Below are 14,652 nucleotides of genomic sequence, written 5' to 3'. Positions count from 1 at the left end.
GGGGTTGGGGGGGGGGGGGGGGCCGTGCGGAGCCAGCCGAGTCCGGAGAGGGAACGAACGAACGAACGGGCGGGGAGGGGAGGGGAGGGGAGGAGAAGGCGGAGGAGGGGGGGAGTCCCACGGGAGGGGCAGGGCAGGGCGCGGGGGGAGCCCCCCCCCTCCTCTTTTCCCCCGCACACGCACGACCCTCCGCAACCGGGGCACCGGTGCCCGCACCGGGGAGCGGCGCTCGCTCCGCACCGGAGAGGAGGGCGCGGGGGGGGCGCGGGGGGGAGATGGAGGAGGAGGAGGAGGAGGAGGCGGAGGCGGGCGCTCCCTCTCTCCCTCCCTCCCTCCACGCCCGGACGGAGCCCGCAGTCCCGGTGCCCGCCGAGCCGGGACGGCAGAGGTGGCCCCCGTGGGGGGATCCCCTCCCCGGTGGCGATGGGTGCCGATCGCCCCCCCCTTCCCCCTCCCCCCAGCCCCCTATTCGGGCTCGGTGCCCCGTCGAGCGGCACGGTACGGCGGCTGGAAGTTTCTCACCGATCCCCCCTGGGCAGAAACGGGGAGCCCCGCGGCCTCCCCCACGCCGTTCGGGGTGGGGTGGGGGGGAGGCCGCGGGGCTCCCCGTTTCTGCCCAAATCGGCCTGTCCGACGGCGAATTCTCGGGGTTTTTTTTTTAAGGTGCGTTTGGGAGCTCGGGTGGATATTTGGGAAGCCAGGGTTGGCACAGCCCCCCCCCCAACGGGCAACGCCACCGCCCCTACCCCCCCACCCCCCGGGGTTCCTAAGGACCTACCTTATTTGCATCCTGGTGCAATTAAAAACCAGGCGGTTTGAGTAATGGCCTCATCCTGCAGCTGGCCTCCCCCCCCCCACCTCCCCCCCCATCCCTGCAGGAATTGCGCTCGGGGATGGGTGGTAGTGACCGGGGGGGGGGGGTTGGTTGGGGGAGGGGGGTTCTGCATCCTGCCATCGCATCCTCCATCCCCGCTCTGCTCCTTAATTAGAACCTAACGAACACTTGGACGTCTCCTGGGTGGGATAATTTGCAGCCAGGGGCTGTGAGAGGTGGTGCTGAGGAGTCCCGTGGCTCCCGGTTCGTGTCCGTGGCTCCCGGTTCGTGTTCCGAGGCGATGGGAAAGCCTGGGGAGCACGGAGCATCCCTCCCCCAGGGGCGTGCAGTTGAGGGGACAGCAGTGACGGGTTGAGGGGACAGCGGTGATGGGCTGACCTGCGGAAAGGCCAACAGGAGTTACCCATCTGTACGGCACTGCAGGAATACCACCGGGAACACTGGCCAGGGAATTCCCAACAGAAGGGATCCAGGATGCCCGTCATGGATGGAGCCGGGGGCTCCTTTTAACTCGCCTCCCTCTCGGAGACGTGTCTCCCAGGAGCCCCCCCAGCCACAGGTAGCCCCAGGCTACTTTGGGGTTCCCTCCGTGCTGCCCGCCCGGGCACAGGACTCCTGCCGGCGTCCAATGGCACCCGAGTGCCCTCCGAGTGCTCAGGGTGGTCCCCGGGCCAGCGGGGCTTGTGTCCTCTGCCTGCTGCGGTCCCCCAAGCCATCGGGGCTCGAGCGCTCGGCTCTGACCTGGCTGCACCCGATGCTGCTCCTGCTTTTGGTATTTCTGCTTCATTTTATTACTTTTTTTATTTATTTCATCCCTCCTCTCTGGTTTTTGGGCAGGATCCACCTCACTCCCCGTCCCCAAGCCAGGAACAGGGACGCGTTGGCTAATGCACCCAGCTGAGCACTGGCCGCAGCGGCGCCGCTGGCACATGGCACGCTCCGCTCGCTGCCAGAGCACGTGTGGGGGCACCTCAGACCCTTCTCGGGACCGTTTTGGTCTCTGCCCGTCCCCGAGCGGTTCCCCACCTCTCCAGTGGGGCTGGTAGGCCGGGGGATGCAAACTGGTGTCTCCAGTTCAGAGGGGCTTCCCGGAGCCAGAGGCGGTGAGGGTGGCTTGTGGCTCCGGGCACCGGGAGGGGAGCGATGGGGGTGACACCTCCTGCTTGCTGTGATGCCACGTCCACCCCACCTGTGTCTTGTCGCCAGGCTGGCCCTGCACTGGGCATCGCTGGGCAGCTGGAGCTGTGGCCGAGGGAGCAGCCCCGGGGCCAGGGAGGGGGTTCCCGTTAGGACAGGCAGGGCGTCCATCGCCGCAGGTCTGGGGGGTCTCTCTCTGAGGTTCTTGGGGCTTTTCCTTCTGCGCCAAAGAGGGACCCTCGGTGCCGCCCTGTCCATGGTGGGCAGCAGCTCCCCTGGGTTTTACCGGTGTGATGACATCCATGGTGGGCAGCAGCTCTGTTGGGGTAACACCAATGGGAGGCTCAGCTCTAACTGCAGACCTCGTCTTCCTGCTTTCCATGGGGCCAGCCCCACTTCCACCACTTCTGCAGCATATTGGAAGGTGCAGCTCAAAGAGGACACCTTCATGGGAGCAGCTGCCTTCTCCTGCCTGCCCGTGCCTGGGGGACAGAGGAGAGCGGGCAGGAAGGACAGGAGTCCTGCTGGGGACACGAGGGGCCAGGCTGCTGTGACTCATCTTCCCCCAGCTCCCCAGAGGGGCTTGGGGCAGCGACCAAGGAGGGACGTGTGATGGAGTCCCACCTCCTGTGTGAGAAACTGAACCTCTTTGTTATTAGCTCAGAGGTTGACATTTTGAACCCAGCCCTGGGGGCCAAACCAAAACCGATGCTGCTCCTGCATCGGGAAGGGGGGTTTGTGCCTTGAGGCTTTGAGTCGCTTCACCTTGGACCTTCCATGGGCACCACAGGGAGCTCAGGACTGTCCTCTTCCTCCCCACATGCTGCTCCAGGGGGCTTGTTTGGGGCTTGCCTCCCTGCTGGCTGGAGAAGTGTGGAGAAACGAGGCATCGCCTGCGGCACAACCAGGAGTCAGCAGCCTCTGTCCTCCTCTGCAGCAGCATCCCCAGGAGAAGCCCTGGGCTGGGAGGGCACCGCTGGTGGGCGAGGATGGAGGAGAGCGCTGGTGGGCGAGGCTTTGGGGTCCTGGGGACAAGGCGGGCAGGAACCCTGTGCCTGGAGCCGAGGGAAGAGCTGGCAGCTTGGGCGAGAGCAGGCAGGGGCGAAGTGTTGGGGGGAAGAAGGATGCGGTGGGTGAGCAGAGGTCGGGGTGCCTGGGGAGCCCCAGAAATCAGGCGAGGATCCCGGGGGGGGCTGGCAGGGGGGGAGAGGTGCCCACGGGGAGCCCTGGCTCCGCTCCAGCCCCTTTCCAAGGACCCGGGAGGAGGCTCCGGAGAGCGGCTCACTGTGGGCAGAGCTGGGCCTGCCCCTGCTCCCCTCCTGCCCGGGGGCTGCCGCACCGGACCCCCGGCTCCATTATTGTCTGTCCCCCAGCCCCGAGCCCCCCAGGTCCGGCCTCAGGAGCCGCCGAGGGCTCTCGATTGTAACCGGAGACAAAGGGAGCTGGTCTCTGCGGGCTGCGTCTGACAGCCCGTGCCTGGAGCCGCTGAAAGCGCTGCCGGCAGCCCCGGGGACGGCCGGGCTACGGGGGGACCCGCCGCCCCCCGGGAGCTGAAGGCTGGAGTGGCCACCCGCGCCCAGCCGCCCGCACGGCTCCCCGACTCCCGGCCGCAGCCCCCCCGCCGCGGGGCCGGGGGCAGCCACGCTGGGTGGGGGGTCGCGGGGAGGATGCGGCCGCCGCCGCCGGCAGGGAAGCCCCGGCGGAGGCTCGGGGCCGGCCTTGGCGCGGGGCAGGACGCGGGCGGCCGGAGGGGGGGGGGGGGGGGGGGTCGGTCGGGCCGGCGGAGCGGGGCGCGGAGGGGCCGAGGCGGGCAGGGAGGGCGCGGGCCCGGCCGGCCGCGGGCGGGGAGCGGGCGCGCGTGTGTCCCGGCGGCGCTTCCGCCGCTGCCGGTGGCTGCGGCCGGGGCTGGCTCGGGATCGCGGATTCCGCCGCGCGCGGAACCAACGGCTGCGACCTCTGCGGCGGCGGCGGCGGCGGCGTTGGAGCGAAGGCCGCTGGGGCAGCGCCGGCCGGGGCGCGCGTACCCCGGGGCCGCCGGCCGTGAGGACATCCGTCCGAGCAGCCTCCGCTCGCCCCCCGGCCCGCGCCTCCAACCTGCCCCTTCGGGGACCCTTCCTCCTCCCCCCCCCCACCACCCCCCCCTCCAAGGAGGCTTTTGGTGCCGGGGCCCGGCCGGGCGTCCCCCGGCTCCGGGCTGCTGCTGGCTCGGGGCTTGGCTACCCGGTTTCCCCCGGTGGGGGGGTCTGGCACGGTGCCCCACTCCCTGCCCGGTGGCCCTGCCATCCCCCCCCCCCGGCCCCCACGTGCCCAGGACGCCGCTGCGGGAGTCGCAGGGTGGCAGCCGGGACAAAGTCACCAGGGGCATACGGGGGCTTTCCCCCCTCTCCTCCCCGGGCAGCTGGGGACAGACGGGGGACCCGTCACCCCCGGGAGACCCGGAATGTGACGTTACAGCCCGGCCCGAGGGACCGGGTCCGCAGCCCGGCCGGGTGACACGGCTGGTGGCCGCTCCAGCCCCAGCGACTCTTCCAAACCGGCAGCTGCCCGTGTCCCAGCGCCCGTCCCCGCGCTCGGGGCGAGGGGGGGTTCGGTGTCACCGGACGCTGCTCCGGGAGCCACCGTGGGCCCTTGGCCACCCGTCCCCGCGGGAACGGCCCCGCGGCGGGTGCGAGGGTCCCGGCTACAGCATCTCAGCGGAAATCTCTCGTTCAGGTTGTGCCGTGCTGGATACGGCATCTCCATGGAAACCCTCCCGCTCAGGCTGTGCGGGCTCGGGAGATGCCATCTCCACGGAAACGCGGCTGCGGCGGCTGTGCAGGCCGGGATGCGCCGGCCGGGGACCCGGTGCCCACGGCGGGAGGGTTGGGGGGTGCCCGGGGGACCCATGGCTGCCGGGTGAGGGGGGAGAGCCGGACCCACCTCTGAGGACGAGGAGGGCCGGGGGCAGCAGGGGACGGAGCACAGGCCACCCCTGTCCCTGGCACAGGGGGCAGGAGGGACAGGGAAACCGGGGGGAGCGCTCCTGTGCCTAAAATACCCACCCAAAATCTGCCTCCATCGCCCCATCCTCTCCACACTGTGCCAAGCGGAGCCCCTCACTTCCCGGTTTTGAAGGGGGGGTGCGTCACCCCCCCTTCCACCCCAGGGGTTGGCCAGGCCCATTCTGGGGAGGGCCATTTCTGATGCCGAGGGGCCCAGAGGGGTCCAGGGACATGGAACCCCCCCCGATCCCAGTGAGCCAGGGTGCGGGACCCCCCCGATGGCTGGGGGGGGCCTGTGGTGTCCCCGGTGCTCAGACTCACATCCCACAGCATGGGAAGCCGGAGGGTCGAGATTTCACCCTCAGAAATAGCCCGGACGAAATACTTAACGGGTTATTTATAGCCTGCATTTAAAAAAAAAAAAAATTCAACCAAAAAAAACCAACCCCCAAACAAAAAAAACCAACAAAACCCCAACCACCAAAAGCCTTTTATTTGTTGATTTTAAATCTGCTTTTTACTTTCACCCAGCTCCCGCTGCTCTCCCGGGATGGCGGGTGCAGGAGCCCGGCGGCGGCTGGAGGGGGCCCTCGGGCATCGCCACGTCCCTGCCCAGGGGTGGCTCGGAGGGGACACCAGCGGTGGCCGCGCCGTTTCCCCGTCATGTTGCCCAGCCCGGGAGAGGCAGAGCCCCACCGCAGCGCCGGGGGTGCCGGCCAGGCTGGGCTACCCAGGCTGGCAGCCACCGCCACCGCTGATGGCCGGGATTAGCCACCGCTCCCCGCTGGCTCCCGCAGCGGCTCGGCCGCCCTCGCCGAGGCTCCCGGCTCCGTAAGCCCGGCTTTGACGTAGCCCAGAAAGTAGGCCAGTAAGAGCAAACCACCGCCGCTCGCGGCTCTCTCGAGGGACGCGGCGCTCGTGGCCGGGGGAGGCCTGCGCACTCGCACGGCGGCTCCCCGGGGATCCCGCGGGGCTGGCGAGGAGGTGGGGGTTCTGTCGGTACCCACCGACTCACACCGGGAGGGGAGCGGGGCTGGAGGACGTCGCGGGAAGGGCAAGGCTCAGGCTGGGGAAGTCCCCGGGGGAGCCCGTCCCCGACCCCACAGCAGCCCCAGTTCCGCGCCAGGGCCCCGCGGAGCTCCCCGGCCCCTTCCCGCCCCACCGTGAGCAACACCCCCGCTGCCAGGGGCTCCCCCCAACTGCGGCTCCGCTCCCCCTCCTTCCCCGCTGCCCTGGGAGCTGCCGGCCGGTGTCCCCAGCGTCCCCCTTTCCTGCAGCGCTTTGCAGACCTGGAATTGGTTTTTAATTAAAAAAAAAACCCCACACAAGCGCTGACGTTCCCGTGCCCAGCGCATTTATTTCTGCAGGGAAGGGGGGGGGACAAGCGCTGCCCCCGATGCAGGAGCCTGTGCCGCAGCGGGCGAGCTGGCCCGGCAACCCAGGGGGGTCAGCACCGGTGACCCCGCTGCGTGTGGGTCCCCCCCCTCTACCTCATCCCCGCGCTGATGCTCTCTGGGTTTATTTTTGAAGCACCTCTGGGCACTGGAAGCCCAGGTTGAAGCCCAGCCCAGCCCAGTGCCGCCCTTCCCACAGAGCACATCCAGCTCCATGGCTCGAAGCTGTCCCCTCTCCACGCCGGCTGAGCACCAGCCACGCTCGTGCCGCGGGACCCACCAGCCAAAATTCCCCTCTGGACCGTGGGGCCGCGTGTCAGCAGGTCCCTCTCGTTACTTCGGGTGGTCCCAGCTGGTGACAGCCCCAAACCCACCTCCTCCATGGGTGGTTTCAGAGCCGGTGGCCTCGGTCCTCTGCAGGAACAGACCCCTGGAAGGGACTGTCCTGGTGCCATCATGGCCCCAGCCCCGCCAGGGGCTATCGTTCCTGCTCTGGGGCAGCTGAGGAGGCGCCAGCCCAGCTTGGGGGTGCAGGGGACACCACACACAACATCAGGAGATGGTCCTTTGCCATGGGACGAGTCGAAGGTGGGGACCGAGGCCAGGGAGGTGCGTGGGGCTCCCCATCCTGTCAGGACACCGCGCTGGAGCCCCCGCTCTGAGCCCGAAGCCCAGCTCTGCTTCTCAAAGCCTCCCAAGACCCTTCCCAGCTCAGGGACTCTGAGCACCCCGGGGCTGGGGGAGCGGGGCTGGGGCCCGGGGCACCCCATGGGCCCAGCCTGGGGCTGGGAGGGAGGCGGGCAGAGCCCCGGGCCGGGGCAGAGGAGGGACAGGGACAGCGGTGCCGCAGGGCTCCGGCTGTCCCCAGCAAAGCAGGGTGTCAGGGGACCCCAGGGCTGGCTGCGGCAGGTGGAGGTGGGGGCAGAGGGTGCCCCATCGTGGGCACTGCCTTCCCCTGGCTCCGGGGCGCTTCGGTTTTTACTAAAACAAAGAAGAACCCCCCCCCCCCCCCCGAGACGTCCCGCGGGGCCGGGGGCGAAGGTTTCCCACGGCGTTTGGGGCGGAGGGAAGCTGGGCTCTGAGCTGGGGCCACCAGCCCAGCCGGGGGCTCTCCGGCCTCGCCGCACGGAAACGCTCTCCGCTTCCTTTCCCTTCGCTTTTTTTTTTTTTTTTTTTTTCCTCTCTCTCTCTCTTTTCTTTTTTTCATGCCACACACCCGGGCCCCCTCCCCAGGGCCAGCGCTATCTGGCTGCCCCAGGGTGACGGCGGGGCCGGGTCCCTGGCAGGGTGACACCCCCCCGCCCCGGGGAAGGGCACCGGCACCCACAGCCAAGAGAGCCCCGCGTGGTTTTGGGGTGAAATCAGGGAGTTGTAGGGTACCCGCGCCCCACAGGACACCCCCCCCGCTTCCCCGGTGCGAGGGCGGCAGCTCTGCCCCAGCCCCGGGGGACAGGCGTTAGCCCGGGGACCCGTCCGGGCCGCGGTGCCAGCGTGGGTGGGAGGAGGCATCCCCGGAGCCAGGGAACGCGTTTCCTGGGTGCAGCAGCGGCTCCGGCTCCTCGGCCGGGGCCGGGGCGTGTTTCTGGGGCTGGCGTGAGCGCGGCACACGTGGGCAGCGAGTCCCGGAGCGCTCCCTGCCCGCTCCCCTTTCACCAGGAGGCTCCGGCACGTCCCTCTGCTGGCGTTGGACACGGCGAACACCCCGAGCACCCCACGTCACCCTGCGAGGGCCGGGCCGGGCCGGGGGGGGGCCGGGCTGAGCAGCAGGAAGAGGGCACGGTGGCTGCGCCAGGGGCAGAGCCGGCTGCACCGCACACAGACCCGTTTTCCAGCCGATGGGGTTTGGCACAGCGGGACAGAAGGTACCCTGGGGCCGGGGATGGGGCACCCCCAGGCCAGGCTCAGCCCCCCCCAGGGCTGTGACAAAGCCCCTTTAGCCGAGATTAAAAAATAAAGTAAAATATCTATGCTATATGATATATAAAAAACGGGGGTATGAAAGACACCCCCCCCCCCCCTCCCCAGGGTCAGGTGAAAGCCGGCCCCGAGGGAGCGCTGGCGGCTGCTCCAGCCCCTCGCCGCCTCCCCGGCCCCCCCGCAGCGCGCTGGTCACGTCACAGCAGGCTGAGCCCCCCCTGCCCCGTGCGGGGCCCCAAGGACAGGCAGGAGGGCACAGCTGTCCCCTGCCGGGCGCTGCCACCGGACGGCGCAGGCAAAGCCACCCAGGAGCTGGTTTTATTGCGGGGGGAAGGGGCAGAAGGTACCGGGGACACAACCAGGAGCCTCTCCCGGTTCCTGCGCCTGCTCCAGTCCAAGGCCCAGGGACACAGGGAGCTACCGCGCTCTGCAGCGCGGGCGGCGGAAGGGCAGCTCCTGTCGCTTGGGCTGAATTTCTAGCGCTGGCTTGGCTCCATGGCCAGCCACGGTGGCCGCCCCGGGGACATCCTCGGCGGAGATGGGCTGGATGATGTGGCCAGCTCGGGTGACGACACGGGGGGCCGTCAGCTTCTGAAAGGCACGCTGCGTGTTCCAGGTGGGGCCCACGGGCGCCCGGATGCTCTGCTCAAACTGCTGGTGCCGCTCAAAGGGGAAGGGCAGCTCGTTGACCTGCGGGGAAACGGCACCGTGGGGTAATTCCAGCGGGGGCCGCTCTCATCCCATGCCGATTCCTGCTCCTCCAGGACCTGCTCCCACTGTGCTGCCACCTCCCTCCATGCCCTCCAGCAGATCCCAGGGGCTGGCAGAGCACACCAAGGGACCAGTCCTGCAAATTCCTCCTCCCTCCATGACCTTGCTGGCCTCGGGGCTGTCAACACTGGAAACTACGTGGCCAGGCAGGGATACAGGATGTTTTGGGAAAGGGGGAGGGGAAGGTTCTGGGCCAGCCTGGGTGCTGGAGCGCCGGATGGTGTCACCCACCTGATGTGCTGCCGCATGGATGTTGCGCTTCTCGCTCAAGATGACGTGGGGCAAGTGCTGGTCCTTCCTGGGAGGTGGCGGGGGCGGCTTGAGCAAGAACCTGCTGGGCGAGCAGAGACGTCAGCCCTGGTGCCGGGCTGAGGCACGTCACCGCAGCTCTTCTGCACTCACCGTTTTCTTTTCTTGGTGCTGGGCTTCAGCCCGGAGCCTCCCCACTCGCCCCAGCCTGGCAGCACCAGGTTCACCGGCTGTGGCTTCCCGGCCTCCTCTGCCTTGCGCTTCTCCCGGCGGAAGTCGGCGACCACGTCGTCCCCGGCAAAGGCCTCGGTGATCACCCCTCTCTGGTCGATGCCACCCTCCTGTGGGGAGAGGGGTCAGCCCCCTGCAGCCAGCGCTGCCCTGGGACCAAGGGACAGGTCCATCCCATCAACTCACCTCCTCCTCCATGACCACGGGGAGGCTGGGGCACTGAGCCTCCTGGGGCTTCCCATCCAGCACTGCCTGCAGGCTAATCATCTTCTTCTTCTTCTTGGCTGCTGGTTTGTCACACTTGTCCCCTGCTCTGCCTTTCTCCTGCTGCTGTGCTCGCTTCCCTGCTCTCGGGGCCGCTGGCTTCTCCCGCTCTTCCACATGCTCCTCCGAGGCCAAGGCCTCGATGTCCTCCATCGTCTGCACCCGGCCCAGCTGCTCCGACAGCAGCGTCTCCTCCTGTGCCTGGGGGGCCTGCTCAACCCCCAGGCTCGCCTGCTCCTCTGCACAGATGGGGTGCATGGGGCTGTCCCCTGGTAGATCAGCAACCACCTCCGTCTCATCAGCACCTATGAATTGAGGCAACAGGTGAGAAAGAGTCACCCAGGAGCCGGGAGGGAGAGCTGGACAGAAAACAGCCCCCATGACCCCTTTTCCTTTGCCCAACCCCAGGTCTGTGAGCTCCTCACCGTGTCCCTCGGGGCTCCCTGCCCGCTGCTGCCGCACCTGCCGTTTCTGCTCGAAGTCTTGTAGCAGAGCTTCCTCCTCCGACATCTCCTCGTCCTCCTCCTCCATCTCCTTCTTGCTCTCCACAGCACCAGGCACCACAGCATCTTCATGACACTCCTGTGCCTCAGGCTCCCTGGCCGGGCCACTGGGCTTGCCCAGCATCCAGGGATTGGCTCCACCGGCACCCACAGGGATGGTGGGGATGGTCACCGACGTGAGGTCCTCCTCAGGCTCATCACCCAGCTCCTCCTCGGGCAGCTCCACCCGCACTTTCTGCATCAGCTCCTTGTTCCTGGCCAGCTGCTCCTGCATGGCCTTGCGGGCCTGCCAGGGGATGGAGAGGTTTCTAGTGCAGGCCAGGAACAACATCCCCACCTCCCCTGCCCCACCTCAGCCGTCTCCCCGTCCCCACCCTACAGACCCCTTATTGTGGCCTTTCAACATACACAGGGGGCTTATAAGGAAGACGGAGAGAGACTTTGTTCCAAGGCCTGTAGTGACAGGGCAAGGGACAAACAGCTTGAACCTGAATGGGGGCAGGTTTAGGTTGGATGTAAAGAAGAAATTTTTCACTCTAAGGGTGGTGAGAGCCTGGCCCAGGTTGCCCAGAGAAGCTGTGGCTGCCCCATCCCTGGAGGGGTTCCAGGCCAGGTTGAACGGAGCTTGGAGCAACCTGGTCTGGTGGGAGGTGTCCCTGCCCAGGGCAGGGGGTGGCACTGGATGGGCCTTAAGTTCCCTCCCAACCCAAACCCCTCTGTGATTCTGTGATCTCACCTCCAGGTCGTACTTAGCCATAATGGCCCTGGAACGGGCCCATTTTCCCTTGTTCTGGTGCTTAAGACTCATCCGCTCCTGGGGTGGGGGGGGAAGAGGAAGAGAGAAGCATCAGAAAGAGCAGCCTCTCGAGAGGGGACTTCCCCAGGGGTGGGGGAGAAGCGCAGAAGCAGCACCTGCATCCTGAGCTGCTCCAGCTCCTCCAGCCTCGCCAAGGCGGCCTCGGGGTCCGACTTGTGCAGCAGCTCAAACTCCTTCAGGGCTTTGCGCCTCTTGCTTTTTTTCAGCACACGATGGTACCTGCGGCACAAGGGCAGGGAGCCGGGGAGTGAGACCTCGTGGCGTTGGAGAGGCCTTTGGGCTCGCAGCACTGTTTTGGGGAGGAGGCTGCCCAATACATCGCAGACCCCAGGGAGGATGGGGCTGCTCTGCCTTCCTCTGTGTTTTTGCACTGGGCAGGGTCGGTGCCAGCGTGGAAGCCAGGACCCAGCCCTCTCCCACCGCCCCCAGCCCAGAAACAGCACAGCCTTACTTCTTGCTCTTGATCCTCTTCTCTCGACGAGCCTTAGCTTCGTAGTAGGACTGCACAGCCCGAGCCTTCTGCAGCTCTGCCCGCCGCTGCCGGGCCTGCCAGGGAGTGCAGAGTGAGGGCAAGCACCAAGGCGCCCAGAGCCAGGGCATGGCACGGGGTCAAAGCGCTCACCTCCTCCAAGCTCATGGCCTGCAGCGAGGCAGCCTCCTCCGGCGTCAGGAGTGGGTCTGTGATGGGCTGCTGTGTCTTGTGGAGCAGCCCAAAGATCTCCTGCTCCAGGGGAGTTCGGGCCTGTTGGGACAGAACAGAAACAGCAAGAGCACGATGAGGAGAGAAGAACTGCGAGAGCCAATGCTCCCCCAGACGTCCTCATCCTTCCTGCTGCCTCCAAGCAGGTCCACGGGAGGGCCCAGAGAAGCGTGTCCCCCTCCTTGTGGGTGCTGAGGTCACAGCCCTGTTCACGGGTCCTGCGGAACAACCGAAGGCTCCCTGCAGGCCCGCCCAGGCACCCTCCCAGCCATCGCGCCAGGTCAGGGTGGGCAGAATCCCTCCCAGGGCAGAGAAACAGGCTGGCAGTCAACAGGCAGTGCTGAGCACCGGCCAACAATCACACAGCAGAAGCTCCAGGCCACAGGACACCACGTCCCGCTGAACGGAAAGCGACCTTTGGGCAGATCCCCAGATGTACCTGGTGCCACGTCCACCAGGAGCTCGGCAGGGGCTGCCTCTCACCTGGGCATGCAGACAGCAATGGCAAAAAAGAGGAGAGGGGACAGAGCAGGCTCCAAACCCTCTGCTCATGCCTTACCCGGCCTCTCCCAGAGAGCATTTACACATCTGCTATGTGTGAGGAATGCAGGAGACTCCATTTTTAGTCTTCCCAAGCTCAGCATGGACCTCCCCAGAGCCTCGGCTACAGGCTCGGCCTTCCTCACGCCTTCCTCACTCCTCCCGGTGCAGCCAGGAGACATCGAGCTGACCCAGCTGAGCCCTGGGAGCTGCATGACATGTGACAGCACCCACCTTCCACGCTGAAGTCACTTGCTCCAGGGGCGCGACCGTGGCAATCTCCTGCTTCAGAGGGAAAACCAGCTGCTCCGCCCGGCGGTTCTGCAAGACCACCTCCTGCCACTTGCCCACGTCTTTAGAGGTCCTGACGTAGGCAGCTTCCCTCACGACCTGTAAGAAGGGGAAAGCAGGAGTAGAGAAAGGCTGATGTTATGAACAAGAAAAGCCAGGCCGCATCAGAGAAGATGCAAGAGCTCAGCGCAACTGCCCCACAAGGGCAGAACTCCCCCCTGCTGCCTGCACGGGCCACTCACCCGCTTTGCCTCCTCCTTGCTGAGCGGCAGCTCCACAGCCTTTTTCTGCTTCACTCTGATCAGCTCTTTCTTCACGTTGCTCAGGGCGGATTTGGGGCGGATGGGCTGCAGGAGCTCGGACAGAACCAGCTTCTCCCCAGCACCTACACAAGGCCCCGCACGTCAAACACGGGCAAGTGTTGGGGGCTGCAGCTGCCCTCAGCCCAAAGCTGCGGGCAGACACAGCAAATGCCAGGCCGTTAGCTGTGGGCAGGCAGCGCTGTGCCGCTCAGACAGCAGGAGCTCTGCCCAGCCTCCCGGGGACCTCACCTTTGCAGCTGACATTGAACTCGGACACCTGCACGCTCGCCTCCGTACGCTCAGCCAGCTTCCGCCTGCCAGGAGAGAATGGCCACCATCATTCCATCAGGGGACAGGGAAGCTGCTGTATGAGGAAGGGCTGGGAGAACTGGGCTTGCTCAGCCTTGAGAAAATAAGGCTCAGGGGAGACCTTGTCACCATATTCCAGTATTTAATGGGCGGCTACAAAGAAGGTAGAGACTCTCTTTTTACAAGGAGTCACATGGAAAAGATGAGGGGTGATGGGTACAAGCTACTTCTGGGGAAATTCCGATTGGACACAAGAGGAAAATTTTTCACAGTGAGAACAATCAGCTGTTGGAATAATTCCCCAGGGAAGTGGTGGATTCCCCATCACTGGACAATTTTAAGGTTTGGCTGGACAGGCTGCTGGGCCACCTTGTCTGGACTGTGCTTTTGCCAGGAAAGGCTGGACTAGACGATCCCTGAGGACCCTTCCCAACCTGGTATTCTATGATTCTGTGATTCTATGGAAAGAAAATAAACCAAAAGGCTCCTCGTGTGCCCCCACGTGCTTCTCCTCCAACCTGCTGCTACGGCAGAGGCAGAAGAGCCGGTGCCAGTGGGAAAGGGAACCGAGCGCCCTGCCCCCTTTCAAAGCACCCCTGTGCAGCCCCGCGGGGGAACCGGGGATGGAACACGGCGGGGCTGCCCTAATAGCCCCTCAGACACCTCCTACTCACCGCCTCCGTCCGGAGAGGGAGCTGACCGCCTCCAGGAGCTGCCGGTGCCGCCGCTCGCCATCCTCCTGCCCCTGGAACACGACAGACGCGGTTACAGAGTCCAGCCCCGGCCCAGGCAGAGCAAACCCCCAGTCCGAGCAGGCCTGAAGCCCCAGGGCCGCGGGAAGAGCCCCTGCACCCCCAGCCAAGCCAGGCCAGGCCAGGCCGCCCTCCCTGCAGCCTTCCCGGGCCGGGGGAGCGGCCGGAGCACTACACACCGCGGCTGCGGCTACCACGGGGGGGGGGGGCGTGTGTGTGTGTGTGATCCCAGCCCATCCTCGCTCCCCTCACCTCATCCTCGCCCTCGCTGGCGCTCACGGCCACCTCCACCCCCAGCCACTCCTCCGCCATCCCGTTTCACGCCGGGGCTGGACGTAAAGCGCCGCGACGAGACGCGACGCTGCCGCGCGACCTGCCGGAAAGCGCGACGCTTCCGACCTGACTGCTGCCACCGCCCTGCCTGACGTCAGGGTTGCCATGGCAACGGGGACTGACGGGCGGGGCCCGACCGGGCCGCTCCCCCCGGGGCTCCCCGCACCGAGGCAAAGTCTCGGAGTGAGGAGCCCCGGGGGGAGCGGCCCGGTCGGGCCCCGCCTCCCCTTGTCCGCACCGGGGCGGAGGGAGCCTCCGTGGAGTGACATCCCGCTGGCCCAATGGGAAAGCAGGGAGCGGCGGGGCGGAGGGAGCCTCCGTAGAGT

At 66.7% G+C, this 14,652-nt stretch overlaps 1 protein-coding gene across 2 annotated transcripts; it reads right to left on the bottom strand.

Annotated features, from left to right (window-relative positions):
- Nucleotides 1-8,527: 8,527 nt before the first annotated feature.
- On the bottom strand, nucleotides 8,528-14,422 carry UTP14A (UTP14A small subunit processome component). 2 transcript variants are annotated; one of them, XM_074147166.1, is made up of 14 exons: nucleotides 14,246-14,422; nucleotides 13,916-13,986; nucleotides 13,182-13,246; nucleotides 12,873-13,015; nucleotides 12,574-12,729; nucleotides 11,722-11,841; nucleotides 11,551-11,645; nucleotides 11,195-11,318; nucleotides 11,019-11,096; nucleotides 10,205-10,568; nucleotides 9,702-10,084; nucleotides 9,438-9,625; nucleotides 9,267-9,366; nucleotides 8,528-8,954 (listed from the first exon to the last, which is right to left on the bottom strand). In XM_074147166.1, exons 1-14 carry the CDS (start codon nucleotides 14,303-14,305, stop codon nucleotides 8,682-8,684), a joined length of 2,220 nt encoding a protein of 739 aa, XP_074003267.1. In that variant the 5' UTR covers nucleotides 14,306-14,422; the 3' UTR covers nucleotides 8,528-8,681. The 2 variants fall into 2 exon arrangements, with proteins under 2 accessions (XP_074003267.1, XP_074003266.1); XM_074147165.1 differs by having other exon boundaries at nucleotides 9,702-10,568; nucleotides 14,246-14,305.
- Between the last annotated feature and the right edge of the window lie 230 nt (nucleotides 14,423-14,652).

Source organism: Numenius arquata, chromosome 5 (assembly GCF_964106895.1).
Source record: "Numenius arquata chromosome 5, bNumArq3.hap1.1, whole genome shotgun sequence".
NCBI classification, from domain to species: Eukaryota; Metazoa; Chordata; class Aves; order Charadriiformes; family Scolopacidae; genus Numenius; species Numenius arquata.
This window is presented reverse-complemented; position numbering and strand designations above follow the sequence as displayed.